This window comes from Vulpes lagopus, chromosome 8, assembly GCF_018345385.1.
Source record: "Vulpes lagopus strain Blue_001 chromosome 8, ASM1834538v1, whole genome shotgun sequence".
Taxonomy (NCBI): Eukaryota; Metazoa; Chordata; class Mammalia; order Carnivora; family Canidae; genus Vulpes; species Vulpes lagopus.
The window spans coordinates 84,228,514-84,250,206 of NC_054831.1; the positions used below are offsets into that span (position 1 = coordinate 84,228,514).

Below are 21,693 nucleotides of genomic sequence, written 5' to 3' on the forward strand. Positions count from 1 at the left end.
GCTGGAATAAAAAAACCAAATAAGTGTTGATGAAGTTGTGGAGAAATTGGAATCTTGTATATTGCTGACAGTAATGTAAAATAGTACAACCAATTCAGAAAATTAGTGGTTTCTCAAAAAATTAAACTTTGAGTTATCATATGACCCAGTGAGTTCACTTGTAGGTATATATCCAAGAAAAATGAAAATATGTCCATGTAAAAACTTCTGCATTAATGTTCATAGAAACAGCAACTGTAATAGCCAAGATGTGAAAACAATCCAAATGCCCACCATCTAATGAAGGGATAAATTGAATGTATGTCCATACAATGGAATATTATATGTCAATAAAAAGGAGGTGAGTACTGATGTATACTACAGCATAGATGAGCCTTAAAAAGATGCTAAGTGGGCCGCCTAGATGGTTCAGTGGTTGAGGGTCTATATTCAGCTCAGGGCATGATCCCGGGTCCAGGGATGGAGTCCTGCTTTGGGTTCCCTGCAAGGATTCTGCTTCTCCCTCTACCTATGTCTCTGCCTTTCTCTATCTCTCAAGAATAAATAAATAAAATCTTTTAAAAAGAAAAAAAAAGATACCAAGTAAGAGAAGCCAGATATAAAAGGCCACATATTGTATGGTTCCATTTATATGAAATATCCAGAATAAATCCATAGAGACAGAGGTAGATAATGGTTACATAGAACTAGAGATTTGGGTGCAATGTGTAGTAACTGCATATGGATACGGGGTTTCTTTGGGGGGTGAAGAAAATTTCTAAAATTGTGGTGATGGTTGCTCAACTCTGACTGTCCTAAACATCACTGAATTGTACGTTTTCATTGTGACTTATATAGTATATGAATTATCTCCCTATTGCTGTTTTTTAGAATAAAAAGACTTGCATACTCTACCAACTGAGCCAGCCAAGTACCCCTATATTATTTTAAATATATAATATTTAGCTACCCAATTACCCTCTGGTTTATACTTTATATTATCCATCAGGAAGCCTTGACCAAGACTTTTTGACAGTAATTTATCTCAACTGTTCTTAAACACTCCCTAAAGTTTTAAGTATAGTATCAGCAAAGACTATCTAGATGATCAAGTGTAAGGAAGTTAACTGTTCCTAAGGAGATTTTCCTTATTCCCTTAGAAGGTAGGTACTGTTGAAAGTTTAGTAGTAGGTGAGTCAAGATACTTAAATAGGAAGGCTAGGAGATAAAGGAGAGTTAGTATTTTTAAAACCTGAGCCGAAGACAGATGCTCAACCGCTGAGCCACCCAGGCATCCCCAGTATGCAGGTCTTGATCTCGGGGTTGAGAGTTCAAGCCCCACATTGAGTATAGAGATTAATAAAAAGAAGAAGAGGGCGCCCAACGTGACTCGGTGGTTGAGCATCTGCCTTTGGCTCGGGTTGTGATCCTGGGGTCCTGGGATCAAGTGTCCCACATCAGGCTTCCCGCAGGGAGCCTGCTTCTCCCTCTGCTTATGTCTGCCTCTCTCTCCATGTCTCCCATGAATAGATAAATAAAATCTTTTAGGGCAGCCTGGATGGCTCAGTGGTTTAGCACCTGCCTTCAGCCCGGGGTGTAATCCTGGAGACCTGGGATAGAGTCCCACGTCGGGCTCGCTGCATGGAGCCTGCTTCTTCCTCTGCCTGTATCTCTGCCTCTCTCTCTCTCTCTCTCTCTCTCTCTCTCTCGAATAAATAAATAAAAAATTTTTTAAATCATCTTTTAAATTAAGAAATAAAAAATAAGATAATATATATTTGATAATGAACTTAATAATACAGTGCTTTATTTTTTAATATCCAGATTTTAATGTGCCATTAAATTTTTTCCCATTTTTCTGCAAGGATCTGGTAAGCAGGAAGATGTATATAGATCCTGAAAGGAAATGTAAGCCAAAGATTTATTGGTCATATAACCTGCTTCATTTTCTTTTGTTTTGAAATCTTGGTGAATTGGACTCTCTGGAGAGCTGAACTTGAATTCATACGTAGGTCTCTTGAGACTCATTCTCAAACTATAACAAATATTCTTGTTCTCTTTTAGCCTGAACGCTTTATCTTTGAGTATCCTAAAGAGTGATCATTGAGCTGTGAACTTTACATTTAAACTCTCATAAAAAAGGTTGTAGCTTTTAGTTTCTGTAATTCGGCTTTCCGTGTCAAACGAGGGTGGTAATGGGAGTTTTTGTTTGTTTTGCTGATTTTGGAACTATCAGTACTTTTTCATTCATTACGACAAGTTTTTATTTTTAACAGCTTCTAAGATTGATTTTTTTTTTTTTTTTTTTTTAAGATTTATTTATTTAAGAAGGAGAGAGTTGAGAGAGCACAAGCAGGAAGAGAGGCAGAAACAGACTCTCCACTGAGCAGGGATCCCACTGCGGGCTCAATCCCAGGACGCTGAGATCATGACCTGAGTTTAGGTGGAAGCTTAACCAGCTGAGCCACCCAGGCACTCCTAAGATTGATTCTTAAATTAAAGGTTTTTGAAATATAGATGTTCATATAAAATACAACAATATTTTTTGCTTATGGCCAAATATTTTGCCCACTATTTCTAGAGAGTATGTTCTTTTTTCTCTTTCGTTCTTTTCTTTCTTTCTTTCTTTCTTTCTTTCTTTCTTTCTTTCTTTCCTTTTCTTTCTTTCTTTCCTTTTCTTTCTTTCTTTCTTTCTTTCTTTCTTTCTTTCTTTCTTTCTTTCTTTCTTTCTTTCTTTCTTTCTTTCTTTCTTTCTTTCTTTCTTTCTTTCTTTCTTTCTTTCTTTCCTTTCTTTCTTTCTTTCTTTCTTTCTTTCTTTCTTTCTTTCTTTCTTTCTTTCTTTCTTTCTTTCTTTCCTTCTTTGTGAGAGACACAGAGAGAGGCAGAGGCATAGGCAGAGGGAGAAGCAGGCTCCCTGCAGGGAGCCCGATGTGGGATTCAATCTCAGGACCCCGGGATCACCTCCTGTGCCAAAGGCAGATGCTCAACCACTGAGCCACCCAGGAACCCTGGAGAGTTCTTTCTACTTAGAACCTGTAGTGATTTTTTGTTTTTTTTTAATCTAATGACTCTTCAACTGCTAACCAAACCATTATAATTTGAGTCAGGATTAGATATTCTCCCACTACCTTCTTCCCTTCTTTTTTATACTTCCACAAGGACATCTAGGAGTGTAGAAGAGTTCCAGAGGGAGACCTAAGTCAGTGATTCCAGTAGGTATTATATTTAACCAGTGTAGTAGAAATCCTCCATTAAGATTTTAATGGCAGGTCTTCACATGCTTTTGTTAATTAAATTCCATCTTAATGTGTTTTTAGTTTAGTTTGTCTTTCTCTGCCTTGTTGGTGTTGTAGATTCTAGATCTTTTTTTTTTTTAATTCATTCATTCCTTCATTCCTTCATGAGAGACACAGAGAGAGGGGCAGAGACATAGGCAGAGGGAGAAACAGGCTCCCTGCAGGGAGCCTGATGTAGGACTGGATCCCAGGATCCCGGGATCATGCTCTGGGCCAAAGGCAGATGCTCAACAAGTGAGCCACCCAGGTGCCCAACTCTAGATCATTTCATCTGTTAGTGAGGGACTAGTAATTCTAAAGACTTATACATGAATGCTCTCAGAAATTTTTTCTTGCTGTAAAAACAAGTCTTTCCTAATTGGGATATTATCTACTTTGACTTTATAGCCCTGCTCTATACCAGTATTATAAAAGGAATGTATTCTATGTTAATGTGTTGGGGAAATGATACAAGTTGAATCTTTTGTTGAATCTTTTGTTCTTTTTTACCTTTTGAGGTAAGAAATGCCTGTTTAAAAGTGAAAACTTGGCCCTTGTCAAGAATTTTGTCTCCCTGATAGGAATTTTCAAAATACTTTAGTCCAAATACTTTCTCACAGTACCTTATCAGTGTTCAAGACCATACTAGTCATTTTCTTTTCTTTCTTCAGTCTCAGACTTGATTTAGATTCCTCATCCTGCCCAGGACTTACCATACTGCCATACCCAGTTATAAATGAACTGGGGTTAGGGATTGATATGTCATTATGTTGTAGATACAATGGAAATATTGCTTCATGGTTATTTTTTTCTTCTTTTTCAGTGTTCCATTGGCAGGCTACAATAATGGGGCCAGTAAGTATTCAGATTGATTTCAGAGTAAGTGTTTATGTAATTCACTCATTTTAATCCCACTTTTCTTGTTATCAACAGAATGACAGTCCCTATCAGGGTGGAGTATTTTTCTTGACAATTCATTTCCCAACAGATTACCCCTTCAAGCCACCTAAGGTAATTGGGATATGGCATTTGTTTTTATGTGCTTTCTATGACATTAATAAATCAGTTTACAAAAAGTTTTCCTATTCCCTATAGGTTGCGTTTACAACAAGAATTTATCATCCAAATATTAACAGTAATGGCAGCATTTGTCTTGATATTCTCCGGTCACAGTGGTCTCCAGCACTAACTATTTCAAAAGGTAATAGAATGGGTATCTGATATTAAGATAAAGCAGCAGTGTTTTTGTCTTATATTTTTTACTTGTTTATTTTTAAAGATGTATATATTTGAGAGAGGGAGCATGCACATGCAAGCAAGGGGAGAAGCAGAGGGGGGAGAGAGGAAATCTCAAGCAGATTCTGCACTGAGCATGGAGCCCAACATGTAGGGCTCCATCTCACAACCCTGAGATCATGACCTAAGGCAAAATCAACAGTCTGATAATCAACCAACTGAGCCACCCAGGTGTCCCTGGTTTTTGTTTTTTTGTTTTGTTGTCTATTTTTTATTTTTTGAAATGATTATTCATATTCCTTTCAAGAAGAGGTAGTAAGTTCCCATTATTTTTTAGTACACCTTGAGACCATTGGAGGAAATTGGATTTTCAGGCATAGGTATTCTTTGATGTCTTGACAGCTCTGTCCGTTATGCTGTTCAAGCGTGAGTTGGAAAATGTCCACTTGGTATGAATTTCTTCTAGAGCAAAGTTAAAGTAGAGGAAATTAATGTCTCTTCCAACCCTGAGATCTGGGAATGGAAAGGATAGATTCTGTTCCAGAAGAGGACATAGCAGTTCTTTTGAAGGAATGCTTGTGGTATAAATACAGACTTTAGTTTAGGTCCTTGGAGAACAAAGTATAGGTGAATTCATATTCAAACTCTTTAAGGTTTTACCAGCTCTTGTCTTGAGGTTTCTATCAGAAACAGATTCATTCTCTAAGATGACCAGTTTAATAAAAATTCTATTTGATGATCTTAATCTTTTTAGTATATAGTCCTGTGTGTGTTTGAAAATGTGTATTAAAAATTAGTTACTGGGATCCCTGGGTGGCTCAGCGGTTTAGCCGCCTGCCTTCGGCCTAGGGCGTGATCCTGGGTCCTGGGATCGAGTCCCACGTCAGGCTCCTGCATGGGGCCTGCTTCTCCCTCTACTTGTGTGTCTGCCTCTCTCTCTCCCTCTGTGTCTGTCATGAATAAATACATAAAATCTTAAAAAAAAAAATTAGTTACTAATTTTGCAATGAAATTCCAGTAATTCTAAATAAAGCCTAATTACATGAGTTGGTTGGGGATTTTTTTTTTTTTTAATCCATGAACTAAGTAGCTAACATTTTCTTTTTTTTTAAGATTTTTTTATTCATTTACTAGAGGGAGAGAGCGTATAAGCAGGGGGCAGAGGCACTGAGCCAGCCAGGCACTCCAACAAACAATATGTTGATTTGAAATTGTACTGCCCCTCAACATCATATCCAAATGAAATCACAAGTGGATTAAGAGCTGTCCAAGTAAAAATATAATAATGAAAAAAAGGCTGTACAAATACAAATAAAGAACAAGAAAGAGGCTGCAAATGAGATAACGGGCTAATATGTTTGAAATAGGAAGAACATATATAAAAATCAGTAAGAGAAAAGATCCCAACAGATGAATAGACAGAAAGGAGCAAAATAATGAAGGAAATGAAAATTAAGTTCCCTTCTTTCACCTTTTTAATTTAACAAAAACCTTAGAAAAAGAAAGCCAGGGCAGCCCAGGTGGCGCAGCCGTTTAGCGCCGCCTGCAGCCCAGGGCGTGATCCTGGAGACCCTGGATCGAGTCCCACGTCAGGCTCTCTGCTTGGAGCCTGCTTCTCCCTCTGCCTGTGTCTCTGCTTCTCTCTCTCTCTGTCTCTATGAATAAATAAGTAAAATCTTTAAAAAAAAAAAAAAAAGAAATAAAAAGAAAGCCAAATGCTGGTGAAGTATATTGAAATGGGTACTTACGTATTACAGATAAAGTATAGATCTGTATAGCCCAGTCTGTCAGTATGTATTAAAAGATAAGAGATTGGGCAGCCCTGTTGGCTCAGCGGGTTTAGCGCCACCTCCAACCCCGGGGCGTGATCCCGGAGACCCGGGATCGGGTCCCACGTCGGGCTCCCTGCATGGAGCCTGCTTCTCCCTCTGCCTGTGTCTCTGCCTCTCTCTCTGTGTCTCTATGAATAAATAAATAAAATGCTTAAAAAAAAAAAAAGATAAGAGATTTAATCATTACTTCCCTTTGACCCAGTAATCCTAGTTTCATTTGTTTATACTAAAAAGACAGCCTCAGATGCTGAAAAAAAACTTTATGCTGAAATATATTTGTGACAGTATTGTTTTTGAAAATTAGAAATTACAGGAATAGCGTGTATGTGCGTTGAGGAGTGAGAAGGTCTAGTAGCTAAAATTGTTACCATAACTTTTTTTTTCCTTCCCCCTTTTCTGTGCCTAGTGTTGATTTTTTAGTTACTCTAAATCATAAGGGCTATTAGTTTGACTTATGCTCCCTCTACCTTAAAAATAATTGCAGTTCCATTTTATTGAATTTGATTATATCAGTGTATCTAAGTTTAATGTTTTAATGATTCCCTTTTGTAAATTGAATGTGTGGGCAAGCAGTTCTTTGAGAGGCCTGAATCCTATATGTGATAATAATTATTCCTTTTTCGAGGGCAGTAGCTTTGACCTGAAATTCTTTCCACTTTGAGTGTTTATGTTAGGGATCTAAATATACAGAAAGCTTAAAGGAAGCAATTAAGTGTGCCATAAAGCCACTTGATTACATGTTTTTAGAATTAGAAGTGACAGTGGGTTATGACACTAATGAAAATGAGTATATAGTGATGAAAAATGTATATGAGGGTAAAAATTTAATCACTTCAGTGAAGAATCTCTCTAGGTTATAGAAATAGGAGTAATTCTCTTTGTATAGAAGGAAGGTATAGTACATTAATAAGCCAAAATAAGTTTTTTATGAATTAAATTCCCCCAGCAGCACAATAAAATCTTTTTACCAGGTCCAGATACCACCCCACCTTTCTTTCCTGGAAAGAAAGAATAGTTACTTCTTTAAGAAAAAAAATATTTAAGGTTTTCTTATTGGAATAATTAGAATAGTAAGAGAATTTGTAATGCAAATTTGTACCAAATTTGCTAATTTGGTAGCATGTCTAATTTTAGGTGAAGATTCAGTTGAACTCTTGCCAATTTGATGGACTGGACAAGTTTCTTTCTATAGTCAATAATTTCATGAACATTCAAAAATCTGTAACTTCCTGTTGTCATTTCCAGGAAATACATGAAATCTTTCCTTATTGCTGTTAGAATGTTCTGTGCTTGAAGAGGGCATCAGGTGATACACCTGACAATGGGAAGAGAAGATGTTTTGGGAATGCCATCTGCCAGAATTGTGGGCAACAGGAATGAAGAGTCAGAAAGCATCTTTCCTGGTGTTTTTTATTTTCCATATACTCTTAAGGCAAGGAAAATAGCTTTTTTGTTAACAAACTGAATGATAAAGGGCATATGAACTTTTACTTCACCCACAGAAGCAAGCCCTTGATCTCTATAGAATAGGTTTGATAGGAAAATGGATAAATTCTTTTCCTGGTGAATTTGATGTTTTGGAGGTAAAGTGGGCTCAGACTCATTGCCTCCTGCTGCAGAATATTAGAGAGAAATAAGATAGCTAAGTTTTGTTACATCATAATAGAAGAATTGGAATTTATTTCAGTATGTCAGAGGCCCCTGGATTTAATGTAATGATGAGTGGCCTTGGCCTTCTCTTTGCATTCAATAAGGAATATATAAGTTTATAACAAATGTGAACAGAGGCAATTATACTATTGAGATTTGTCTGCTGTGTTCCAGGTTGTCCCTGAGGAAATGGCTTAGTTGAGATTCTAAAGTGTCACAGAAAAGAATTTGAGACCTTGGTTTGTTGTATCCTGCATAATAAGTGTGGCCAGCCTCAAATGAGGGCAAATACTGGCCTTTATATTCTTAGACTGAATTGTTTTCAACTAAAAATGAAATAAATATATTGTATCTGAATGTAATACCTGTCATTAAGAAAACATTGTTGGATTTCATGGTTGTCATTTCTAGGAGCATTCAGTAGTGTGGTTGTCTTTGGGAATTTGAAAACCATTTATCTCTAAACGTGGATTTCTAAAAACTGAATTTTATGGTCTATGAAAAGAATTGTTAGTCTAGGATTTAAAAGACCTGAATTCTAATTCCACTCTAATTACTCACTAACCAGGGAACATTGGGCAAGTCACTTCATCAGCCTGGGTGAGTGTTCTTAGGGGTTCAAGAGAAATTTTAAATGAATTTTTGTTTATTCTAATTATAAATTTAGGTAGCACTCACAAACCTACTAGGCACTACAATATGAATAAATTCTTAGAATTTTCCCATGTATTGGGATCTCATGTTTCTTTCAACCCTTTGCTTATAACCTTTACTAATTTATACCTTTTTTTTTTTTTCATTACAGTACTCTTGTCCATCTGTTCTCTGTTGTGTGATCCCAATCCAGATGATCCTTTAGTGCCTGAGATTGCTCGGATCTACAAAACAGATAGAGAAAAGTAAGTATGGCCAGAAAGGTACCTGTGGTGATACGGAGATGTTTTTGTGTCTCAAGTTTTAACTCAGGGGTGGGGTGAGTGTGGGTCAGATATTTAAAATGAAGTTGTAACACGCTCAGCTGGGGACAGAAAGAAAGAAGAGTGTTTACATTGAGTATCATTATAAGTTGAGGATGCTGATCTTTTTTTTTTTTTTTTTAAGATTTTGTTTATTCATTCATGAGAGACACAGAGAGAGAGAGAGAGGCAGAGACACAGGCAGAGGGAGAAGCAGGCTCCGGGCAGGGAGCCCGATGCGGGACTTGATCCCGGGACTCCAGGATCATACCCTGGGCCGAAGGCAGGTGCTAAACCACTGAGCAACCCAGAGATCCCCTGATCTTATTTCTAATTGTTTCAAATGACTCCCACTGTTGAGAAAAACTTCTCTATAGTGTATTTTCTAAGTTGTCTTCAGCTTGGCATTTGACATTATTAAAGCATTTTGCATCAAGAGTCCATCTGTCTTTGGTAGGTATTTGTAAATTAATGAGAAAAGGGAATTGATTTTCTATCATTTGGCATAATCTAAAAAGAAAGGGAGTAAATACAACAAGATATGAAAGCCCCAAATTTCCTTTAAAAATAAATCTTAATGTAGAATCTATATACTTTAGAGTTGTACTATGAATTATTTTTTTAAAGAATTTATTTATTTATTCATGAGAGACACAGAGAGAGATAGGCAGACAGAGAAGCAGCCTCCCCTCAGGGAGCCTGATGTGGGACTTGATCCCTGAACCCCAGGATCACACCCCGAGCCGAAAGCAGAGCTCAACCGCTGAGCCATTCAGGTGTCCCTATACTATGAATTATTGAAGAGTGGTCAGGATATCAAAAAAAATAATAACTGAAAGTGTTCTGATTTTTTTATTTTGTGTTTTATTCAGTAAAACTATAGGAGGAAATAAGTGGGAGAAAGTAGATAATTTTCTAAAGTTAAAATATAAACGACTAATAATTATTTGAATGCTGTTAGAGAGGCTTATAGATAGTATATTTTTATTTTTTATTATTTTTACTTTTTTAAGTTCTTATTTTTGTAAGTAGTTTCTACACCCAACATGGGGCTTGAACTCACAACCCTGATATCAAGAGTCACCTGCTCTGCCAACTGAGTCAGCCGGATGCCCTACACTAGTAAATTTTTTGATGGGAGAACCATTTTGTCCAATATCTAGGTGAGCATGAATGCCTCCCTAAAGGCATTTCCCAGTCATTATAGTGGTAACGTTCACTAAAATTTTCTCCATCCCTTATTTTTATTTTATTTTTTTTTTTAAGATTTTATTTATTCACTAGAGACACACAGAGAGAGGCAGAGACATAAGCAGAGGGAGAAGCAGGCTCCCTGCAGGGAGCCCAATGTGGGACTCAGTCCCAGAACTCCAGGAACACGCCAAAGGCAGATTCTCAACCTCTGAGCCACCCAGGCATCCCTCTGCATCCCTTTTTAAACAGAGAATTATAAAATCTTTTGCTCTGCTTATTTTATTACTAGAATGTTATTCTGAAACAATAAACCCATTCATTAAGCAACTAAATTGTTAAGTTCTGCCAGGACTAATGTTATTGATACAAAGGAAAGTATTATATCATTTTAATCAAGAACCACATAATGTAGAATTATATAGTTTTAAGAACTCCAAAGAGATGAATCAGTGACTGAAGATCTTTCTTAGAAATAGGTCAATCAAATATAGAATAAATGCTAAGATTTCATCCGAATCCTCCACTAGGTAGTATTTATGGGACATTGTTTCAGGTTTTACAGCCTTTTCCCACCATCACTGAATAAATGCTCTTTAGAAATTTAGAATATGAAAAAAAAAAAAAAGAAATTTAGAATATGTGCTACTGAAGCGAGCATGTCATTAGAAATTTAGAAAGAGGAGTGCCTGGGTGGCCCAGTAGTTAAGCGTCTCACTCTTGATTTTGGCTCGGGTCATGGTCTCAGGGTTGTGTGATCAAGCCCTGCTTCAGACTCCACCCTCAGTGCAAAGTCTGCTTGTCCCTCTCCCTCTGCTCCTCCCCCTGAGAATGTTCTCTCTCTCTCTCAAATAAGTAAATGAATGAATAAACAAAAAGGATTTGCTAGAATAGTACTAGTTATTTCCCTCAAGTTACTAGATGGGATAATGAATGAAATCTGTTGCTGTCTGTCTGACTGACTCCTCACCTGTGTTAAGCCAAGCTTCTCTTTGTGTGTACAGGTACAACAGAATAGCTCGGGAATGGACTCAGAAGTATGCGATGTAATTAAAGAAATTATTGGATAACCTCTACAAATAAAGATAGGGGAACTCTGAAAGAGAAAGTCCTTTTGATTTCCATTTGACTGCTTTCTATGAGCCCACGCCTCATCTTCCCCTGTGCACATGTTTACCTGATACAGCAGTGCTGCGTGTTGTACATACTGGGAACAACAAACTAGAAATACTGTACTTCTGTACCAACATTGCCTCCTAGCAGAGAAGTGTGTGTGTGACAAGCCAGTTCTCCAAGCATAACCTAGGTGTGAGACTAAAAGTTTTCCTTATTGACTTAAATTTGGATAATGGCAAGGTGAGGGGTGGTAGGTATGTTGTATGCTTGGATGGGGAAGAAAAGCTCCACTGACCTGTAGGAGATTGTTTTTAAGTGGAATTCTTTTAAACTCAGAACAGTTATGAAAAGCAAGGTGAAGAACATGAAGCTGTTTCTGTATTCATTTTATTCCGAAGAACCTACGTCTTAGGTGAAAGTTATGACCAACCAGATTAAACTCTACCCACATCCTGTATTTTAAGGTCTAAGTTTAACTGGTCAACATTTAAAATGGATTGGAGCTATTAGTACATAAAGTGTGATGGGCTTTGGTCCCACATCTTTTGCATCTACCCACCCTTCAACCTTTGTCCTTCAGCCCCCTTCTCTCTTCCACATTCTTTGGTTTGTATGTGGTTTCTCAGTTAATATATAGCTAATAGCTCTTATTTTTCTTATGTTTTTAACTGCTTAGGTCTATCTGGATGTAAGGGTGAAAATTCATTTGATGGAAATACTTGTGTATATTTAAAGACCCAATTGCTCCTCTGGAGCTTGTACGTTCAAGAATGATTAATCTGTGTAATAAACTGATTACTACAGTCATTACATATAATTTCGTGTGAATAGGCTTTTTGATTTTTAGAACTTTGTCTAGCAGAGATGAGTGGTGGGTTTTCCCCACCCCTAATGTTTTAGTGAAAATGTTTTCATTTTTCCTGGTTGCATTTCAAAATCATGAAACAATTCCAGTTTACATAGTCAAAAGGATATCTTGAAAGTAATTTTACTGAACAAGATAAGGGCATAAGCTGAAAAGCAGTTCCATGAAACTTATGTGTGCAGTATTCCAGGAACATGACTGTTAAACTAAATAAGAAATCTGCTTTATTAATGAAACTAAGCTGCATTTCACCAAAACCTTGTGACATTCCCTTGGTACATAGGACATAAAACAAAGGCATTGCTATTTGGTAAGTTAAGCTTCTGTGATTGTGATTGTAAAAGAGCACCATTGACCGAACCTGGGAAACAGCACAATCTTGTATTGGAGAGTCTACATAATTACTTTGCACTGACATTGAAGGATGTTCATCCAATTTTACATTGTACTGTATGTGGCTTTTTGAAGTCTTCCCTCGACTCTAGTAAATTGTAGTTTGAAACTTGTAAACAACTGTGTTTGCCAGAAACATCGTTCGTGTGAACTAGGCAAGTTACCTTTTCCCCCTCCTTCTCCTAATCTAATTGTAAACCAGGCCACCCTGAAGGCCATGGCTGATGCTCTCTAGCCATCAGGTTCTTTCAAATGCATCTTTACACTCTTGCACAAAAATTGAGGAATAAATGTCCACTGCTTTTGGTTTTAAAACTTGTTTAACTTGTCTTATCTCTCAGTGTCATTATCCCTCCATCTCGGAACTAAAGTGTGCAATAATCTGAAACTCTTAAACTGCTGCTTCCCTGTTGGCTACTTGCTAGCATTTCTGGCATTCTTGACCTTGCAAAGAAAGTTTGACTGTTAACAGGTGTGGGGAAAGGAGTTAGAATTGAGCTCTAACCTAAAATTGTTTGACCTATATTCTCAGTGTCATGGGCAGGTAGGAATTCATCAGTTTTAGACTTGCTATTAACTAGACTGGGGACTATAGGTCATAGTTGCACAGATCCTGAAAGCCCATTCTTTGTCATCTTAGAGAGCAGCCAGCTCATTACCATTGACTAGGTCATAATGTAGATACTTACACAGGAGTGCTCTTAAGTATTTATAAGTGCTAAATAAAAGCCATCATACTGGCTTGTAGGTGCCAAATGAAAGCGTTTGAATGGTCATGAACATTAGGCCCTTGAATGCAATTTGGTTTTGCTTATTTGGATAGAAAGCGTATTTGGTCCCGTCTGCATGCATATAGCCTTGCCCAGAACAAAGCCTCAGTGAGGGAGGCCACATTCCCCACTCATGAAGAAAAGTGTGTTAGCCCAGGGTGGTTCTCATCTGGGGTCACATTGCTTTTTACAGGAATGTCTGGCTTTATCACATGTGAAAGTTTATTTACAGTAACCTTGATTGATGATCTTGATGAGGCAGCAGTTACTAGATGTATCAATATTGGAATATCAAGTGTATGAATTCCCTTTGCTTCTTAATTCTTAACATGGAGTGCTTGGACAAGTTAGAGTTGCAGCATCACTTTTGGTTACATGATTTCAGATACTTGCCTGCTCTGTTATTGGCCAGTGGTCAAAGGCATCATTGTCCTGCTGGTTTCTACACTTTGGATAGCACAGAGACTCAGAAGGAGGGTTCTTGGGTTAGGGAATGACAGGAAGGTCTATAGAGAGAAGGACATGGTGTGGTCAGAGTGAGGGTCCGTGTTCTCTGCACCAACCTAGCAATAGAGGCATTCCTTTCCCACTTCCATTGTCTATAATACTTCACTTTTTGAGTCATTCCTCTTTGCCTCAACAGGTTATTTTGAGCCCTAGGTAGAAAAATGAATTCTTTTCAAATTCAGTTGGAATGCCTATAATCTGTCCCTTGTTTGCAATTAAGGTGAAACTGGCTTTTGTCTCAGATGGCTGTATGATACCCCCAATACCCAGTGGTTGTAACAGAAGAACTTTAGTTGCTAGGTCTTCTGAATCATGACCATATCTTTCCTTCCTTCTCAGGAATAAGCATCTTTATTACCCCACAGAAAATTGTCAAGTATTAAGGACCCATATCCTTTTAATTCTCTTTGTGAGACACTTTATTTCAAGTGATGGGCTATTTTGATGGGTGTGAGATTATACAAGGGAGAGCAGATTTTTAATAGAAAATAACTAACTGAAAGGGGACACCTGGGTGGCTTAGCAGTTGAGCATCTGCCTTCAGCTTAGGGTGTGATCCCCCAGTCCTGAGATTGAGTCCCGCATTGGACTCCCTGCATGGAGCCTGCTTCTCCCTCTGCCTCTGTCTCTGCCTGCTTCTCTCTCTGTGTCTCCCATGAATAAATCTTTTAAAAAAATAAATAAATAACTGAAGGTAGCAAACTTCCCAAATACACATTCATATATGTCCAAGAAGAGAAAAATAAATTTCCTTTGAGGTGCTTCTGGAGCCCTTTCCTATTTAATTTTTCCTTATGTTGTGTACATACTTAGGTGAAAGTGGCTTTGAGTTCTCTCTACCCCACAAAACCTGCCTTAAAAGCCCCAGCTGCTAAATAGTTGGTATTCAGGCTCCTCTGAATGTTTCTAGGCGAATTCTTGGGATGGGCTATCCTGGGACTGGCTGTGGTATCGCTTTGTCATGTTTAATATTCATGAAACAAATACATTCCTCCATTGTTGCCATATTTTACCTTAGTTGATATGACTGAAAACTCAAAGGTTGGGCTGTCTAAAGCCATTAAGTCCTTGGGCTTCAGTGGCTTTATATATAATATGATCACCAACCAGCTTTTGGCCTTTCTCAGTGACTGCTCCTGGGCTGGTTGAATCAGGTAGACAGTTTTTAGTGACAAGTAGTCACTTTGCATCTTTTGAGTTATTTGTGGAGCTGCATCTGATCAGAGACCAAGTATAATCTGCCTCTTAACACATGTAGAACTGTATGAATATCTTAGCACGAAGACAGCCATTTTATAGTTTTTAATTGAGTGGAATTTATTTGTTTTTATCCTCCTGTGTAAGTTGTTATTGGTAGAATGGCCTTTTCCAGGGCTGGGGCTCCTAAGTGCCCAGACTAAGCTGCCAGTTACTGCTGTCCAGGGAAGAGTAGCGCCAGCCTTGATGAATATGCTGTGCTCCTTCTCGGGCTTCTAAGGATATTAGGGAAAATAGCTACCGTTTTCTCAGGCATCTCTCCCCTTGCTTTGAGCTACTTGTCCTCCTATTTGAACGTCTTTCTAAGTACTTAGAAATCTTGACGCTTAAAAGATATTCCCCTGACCTAAATTGTAGGGCCCCTAGTGAAAGAGTGACTAGGGAGGGTTTAGTGTTCCTAACCATACTACCTACAATCAACTACTCCCCCAAATTGTGCTTTCTCAGCTTTTAAGTTTTCCATAGGAAGGGAGATTAACTTTGGAAGCTCCAAAGCTCCTTCTTGGGCCCCCTCACTTGGAGGTTTCCAGAAACAGTTCACAAATACAATCTGAAGTTTGGGCTTCCAAATTAGCACCATCTCATGGGTTCGAAAGATGTGTCATGCTTGCGGTAGTTAGCAAAAGCTAGGCTACCTACTTGACTGCAGGGGTATCTGGAGCTTCCCCCAGCTAATTAAGGAACAATACTGGTTAAGTCCTTCTGGGCAGTGTCCCCAGTCAGCATTGCTGCCATCTTTGAAAGGTGTGGGCTGCTTGTAGGATGTTGGAGTAAGTTACGGGGACCTGGCCTTGTTTCAGAGGGCAGCCAGGATTTCCAGTCACCTGTTGCACTATGACAGAGGGGACCAAGGCTTCCTCAGACCGGCCAGAGAAATGGGGCTTTTCTATGCTAAGAGGACCAGACCATCTCATCCTTGTCCTCTTTTGGAAGAAACAAGAAAGCTTAAGAGAAGGGGGGTGAAGAGAGGTTCTGGCGCATTATAACAGGTTATGGGGCAGGTACTTTTTCCATGAGGGTGGGTTCAACCTCTAAGTGGGATATAAAGGGCACTTCCTCCTGAAGGTTAGGATGTAAATTTTGTGGAGGTAGGGGTAGGGGGAAGGATTCCTTCGTGATTTCTCCTCTGACACACTGTCCCTGCTTATCCTGCCCCCTGCCACCCTCTAACTGTAGGTGACAGATGGGTTTAAGTTTCTGTACCCACAGATGGAGGAAGTGTCTAAAGTGCATTTGCTTGGGTAGGGAGTGAGCTGGTCTCTGAGTGGATGCTAGTGCCTGAGTGGCCAGCAGAGGGCAGTGGTGACCCATGGCTGTAACAACCGAGAGGTGGGTGGTCAGTAAATCTGTTTGGACAGAACCTGAGAGGGGCTTTTGTTGGGGTGGGAAGGCCTCTCTGGGCTTGGCTTTGTTCACACTTTATGCAGAACTGGATGGGCCAGTGCCTAGCTCAGTCAGGCTCATCAGAGCCTTATCACAGGGAGCAGGGCCCAAGGCCTGCCAGAAGTATTGAGCACCCCTCTATCCTTCCCATTGGTACAATAGCCATATCCCTGGCTTGTGGACAGGTTAGTAGGGTACATGCCATGGCCTTTGCCCACCTGGCTATAGGTTGCAGGGAAGCAAAGGCGTGTCCATCACTTCATATGAATAAGGAGATCTGATATTTTTTTGGCAGCTTTCTTCCTGGTGCTTGCTGCTGCCTTTCCCCAGAGGCAGGCAGTCCCTGTCACCCCGGCCAACCAGCCCAGTCTCATTTCCCTGCCCACCTACTCTGGGCAACTGGGACATTTTCTTTTCATACCACAAGGAATAGAGGCCTGGAGACAGAAGGAACAGAGCTGGGGGCTGTTGAGGCTGGTGATAGGGCTCTTGTCTTCCCTTGTCCTCTTTATCCTTTTTAATCTCTCTTGTGTTTGGGGGCTCCAGGCTCCCCAGCCTTCCATCCCAACAGCTGTGAGCCTCCAGGGCCACTACCCAGAAGCCAGCTGCCTCTTCTTGGGGAATTCTTTGAAATTCCAGTCTTGGCCATCTGGATATGCAAATATCTCCAGAATTGCTGAACCTCCAAGTGGCTACACCCCAGGCAGAGTTGTGAGAATTGACCACCACTATCCCCAGATGGGGGAAATTGCCTAGGGGTTGTTGGTGTCTGGAACCCAGGTTTTCACCTACTGAGAGACCCACTGTAAAAGTACGGAAGAGAGGAGTCTTGAGGGCTCCCCAGGTCCTGGTCTAGTTCCTAACTAGATTTTGTAAGGGATTTTGCATTAAGAGGAGTTGGGAGACCCCTGGGGGCCCTTTCTGAAAAGTGAGGCTCTGGGCCTGAGAATGTCCCCAGAATAAGGACTAAAGCCTTGGGTCTAGCCTGGCCAGAGGTGTGGGGGCTACCTGCAGGGAAAGCTCCTGATATCCTACTAGGCCAGACCAAGGCAATAGGCAACCCAGAGTAGGGCCAGCAGCCTGGCCCCCAGAATGCCTCGCTATCCCTCAGGCCTCCCCCTGGGGCTGGTTATCTGGCTGCAGCAGGAGGAATGTGTGCTTTGAGTGGGGAAGGCGGGGGCTCAGGGTCAGGGCGGAAACCTGGGAATGTGGACTCCCTGCCTGCCCCTGTCCCTGTTGGAGGGAGGGAGCCAATGGAGAATGTGGCTGACAGGCCCCAGGCGTGGGAGAGTGTAGATCTGCGTGTGTGTGTGTGTGTGTGTGTGTGTGTGTGTGTGTGTGTGTGTGAGAGAGAGAGAGAGAGAGAGAGAGAGAATATGTGCAGGAGGGGGCTGCCTGTGTGTGTATGAACTGAGAGAATTGTGAGCATGGACATTCCTTAGTGTTTATACATATGGGTGCGAACCTAAGCTGTGTTTGAATCACAGGCCATGACTTTTAAGTTGTATATTCTTGGGCAACTAATTTTTCTCTCCTTTGCTTGGTTTTCTCTTCTAAAATATGGGCATTTGGCCTCCAGCCTTAGGCAATGCTTGGTCAATAATGGCCTTATCAGGTTGAAGGCTGTGGGTTTTGAGTACTTATGGGTTCTCAAGGAGGTATGCATGGACAGTTGGACATATATCCTGGATTCCTATACAAGCCAGAAGTCTTTCCCTCTTTGAGCAAGACCTGCTCCTGGGACACCCAGGGACTTGGGGCGGGCTGTGTGGGTCCCTTTGGGGCCCGATGCTCACACACCACTTAGCAAGGACTACAAAAGTGTACTAGTAAACAGAATGGGTAGACATTTATATGGACATGCCTGGCTAGCCTGTGTCTCTGCCCAGGGTTTGTCCCTCTACTTCTCTTGGGAAATGAAAAGGGACTCCAGCTACCCCTTCTGGTAAATAAAAGCCTAGAGAGGTGGGGGGAAGAGTTGACTCCAACCACCTGGGAATGGGAGGTTCCATGGAAGGAGACCAGATCTCTGCCAGCTGTTTCCCAGCCCTTGCCTGAAGGATGAGGGTAAGAGAGTGATTGTAGCATTGTACACAGCCCAGGATCCCTGCTTTCTCCCCCATCCTAGGTCAGAGGCTACATAGTAGTCCTGCAATTCCCTCCCTGAAGAGTGTGCATTGCACATACACACACAAGTGCATATATACATGTATATATGCTTGTACACACACAGGTTTTGGGGTCAGGGGGTTGTTGGAGTCTGCAGACAGAACTTGAGATCCTAGCACAGAGAGGTTGGGAAATTAGCCAAGGTCACACAGATGGCAAAACTAGGGAATGCTGGGAGTCTTTCTGGGTAGAACCTTTAGGGGGAGCTCCCTGGCTGCAAGGGATTCATTCTTGAAAGCCCCTGGGAGGGCCCAGACTTTCACTGGAGGAAGTGAGGGCTATAGCCCAGCTGGCCCTATACTGGAACCACAGGAGTGGCCTGTAAGGGCGTGTTGAAGGAATGACAGATCTTGGCCCTGCTCCCACACACATGCACTGCTGGGAATGGGGGTTGAAATTGCTGAGATCAGTGGCCAGCCCAGTTTCCTGCTTTGGATTTGGAATAGGGCTTTTCAGAGGGCTCTGGAACTGATGTCTCAGTTTCTGTATGGGGAAATGGAGGAATGGAGAAAGGAATTGATTAGGGATGATCCTCAAGGAGCTTCTGTAAGAGGTCTGGAACCCTAAGTAACTGAGTAGATCCCCACTTGGTGGGAGGTTCCTTATGTTCTACAACTTTGTGAGTGTGACAGGAAATGGGGCCAGTAGCTAGGCACTAGTTGAGTTGCACCTGGTGAGAGATTGGGAGTGGTTTTTCCACCAAAGCCCCAGAGTATATAGCAGGCATGGGCTCTGCAGTAGGGGAAGTGGTAATGTGTGGCCAGTTGTGACTGAGTGTAGCAGTGTTAGATGCATTTGTGACACTTGCGTGGTATTTCCCAGGTGTGTAAAATGGTAGAACTAGTTTGGCTGCTGGGGTGAATCGGGTTCCTGGAGAGGAATGGACCTATCAGGAGAGAGTGATACTATTAAGTAGTTACAGTCACTCTTTTGATAGGACTTACTAGTAACTATTAATGATCCTAAGACCCTCTCTGTTTTGAGTGCTCACCCTGTGCCTGGACCTGTACTATGTGCTCACCTGGCAGTAGCTCATGTAGCTCTGTCTGTCAGAACCCTGTGAGTTAATGCTGTTTTGCCTGTGCCACTATATTTGTTTATTGTGCCACATTATATTCACATTTGGGGATGTGATATAGCTGCATCTGTCTTATTTGCTGAGGTGCCACTTGTGGTGCTATATGGCCTTGGCATGTACTTGGGCTCTTGATCCCGTTGTGTTGTGAATATGGGGCACAACTCTGTTATTGCATACGATGACACCCAATTTGACAATGTTCTCTGAGGTGGTGGTGAAGCCATATTATTAGGCTGTGTGACTTTTTTGCTTTGTTATGTGACTTTGTTGTGCAGCCAGAATATGTAACTCCCTAGTGTTGCGTGGTTTGAGACCAGCAAGTGGAATGTATGACTCATTTTGTGTCCTAGTGATATTGTGGGTGTCTAGTGTAGGGGCATAGGTTGTGATGGTGGGAGGGCCTGTTGAGGCAGGATGAACTGGTGGTACCATGATATGACGGACTCTACTGCTGTTATGTGTCTGTGGCACTCTTGTGGGTGTCTGTGCAAACCATTTATTTGACCCCGTTGTGTCGAGACCTGTGGCACACAAACTGTTGGTGGTGTGACTCCCTTGTAGTGAGTGTGCCTCTTCTTGGTGGCAGTGGCCCTAGTGATGTTTCGCTGTGTGGATCGTGTGTCCGTGTGACCCCTCTGCGCCGCCGCCCCCCTTGGCAGGTCTGTGTGCAGTCTGACCTCCACGCGGACGCCCCCACCTCCGCGGCCCCGCCGCCCCTCCCCCATGCCGTCCGCCCGCGCTGCTCGGCGATCGATCGCCATTGATTGTCCCTGACGAGCTGCTCCACTTTCCAGCCAATGTCAGGAGGGGGGATCTCCGCCGCCCTGGCGGTGTCATTTCCACACACTCCCTGGGCTGCAGCCAGCGCGGGCGCCGCCAAGAGCCGGCCTGGATCGCCTGGAGCGTGGACCGGACCGCCGCGCCTCGCCAAGACCCAGACGGGGCGGCCCGACGCCCCCCGCCCCTGAGCCTGCGGCCCTGCGCCGGGGTCTCCCATTCCCCAGGTGGGCGCACGTTGTCGCTGCGGGAGTTTGAGTTGAGCCTGAGGAAAAGGAGGGGGGCACAATTGGTGCATCGGGTGGGGGCGCGGCTGTTTCCTTCGGGGGCGGAGGTGCCAGCGGCCAACTTTGCCGGGGCCCAAACAGATGCTAATGATTTTCCGGGAGGCGCCGGTTATCTCTGGCCGCAGCCAGTCAGCCAGCCAGTGCTGCCCGGGCACATTCACTCTCCACCCTCAGTCTCACCCCCGAGAGACCCGCCAAATGACTGCCTGGCCCTCAGTGGACGCTGGGGTTCCCAGCCTTGCTGAGGGGCCCCCAGAACTCTGGCTGTGGGGTAATGTTTGCTCCCTGTCCACCCAGGATGTTACTGTATCTTATTCTGAACGCTTTCCCAAAGCCCCTTTTTAAGCAGAGAAAATGAGGCTTGGGAGAAACCCTGCCCAAGGTCACACGGACCCAGCAGCTGTTAGCTGAGTGGGTTACCCTCTCTTAGAGCCACCCCGTTGGGGACTCAACAGTCCCTCATTGCCCAGGGGCTGAGCCAGTTTCCAGGCTCCCCGGTGGAAGTGCTGACGTGGCTCTGGGCAGCTGTCTGGGGCCGGGAAGCGGGGCAGATGTCACAGAGCCCAGGGGAGGAGGCAGCTCCACGGGGAGGGCCAAGAGGGGGGAGGGCAGGCCGGGCCTCTAGCCTGGCCAGACACGCCTCCTCCCCCTAGGCCTGGCTGTCTGTCTGGGGCTGGGACACAGCCATGGGCCTGGCTGACCCGCCTCCTAGTCTAGCTCCAGGTCCTCTGTGTGGCTGCTGACAAGTGCTGCAACCTCTCTGGGCCTCTTCCTTTCCTGCCAGAGCATAATAGCACTTGCTTTCCATGGATGTGAACCTCATATGAAAGCAAAGGTGTACAAAGCCTCCATTCCAGTGCTGGGCACATTGTTGCTGCTCAATAAAAGCCAGCTATTATTATTGTTGTTGTCTTTGCAAGTCGGAATTCAGTGTGTCCAAAGGTAAAACTGAGTCCTAAGGGTGCTGGCTGG

The 21,693-nt window shown here is 42.3% G+C and overlaps 1 protein-coding gene across 2 annotated transcripts in view; it reads left to right on the forward strand.

Moving 5' to 3' along the window:
* Positions 1–12,052, forward strand: part of UBE2D2 (ubiquitin conjugating enzyme E2 D2) — a 53,530-nt gene extending 41,478 nt beyond the window's left edge. For both annotated transcript variants that reach the window (XM_041766690.1, XM_041766689.1), the window contains 5 exons: positions 4,078–4,109; positions 4,188–4,265; positions 4,350–4,455; positions 8,778–8,871; positions 11,124–12,052. In XM_041766690.1, the coding sequence (XP_041622624.1) occupies positions 4,078–4,109; positions 4,188–4,265; positions 4,350–4,455; positions 8,778–8,871; positions 11,124–11,169 (356 nt within the window). In that variant the 3' untranslated portion in view covers positions 11,170–12,052. The remainder of the gene's footprint in view (positions 1–4,077; positions 4,110–4,187; positions 4,266–4,349; positions 4,456–8,777; positions 8,872–11,123) is intronic.
* Positions 12,053–21,693: the final 9,641 nt, after the last annotated feature.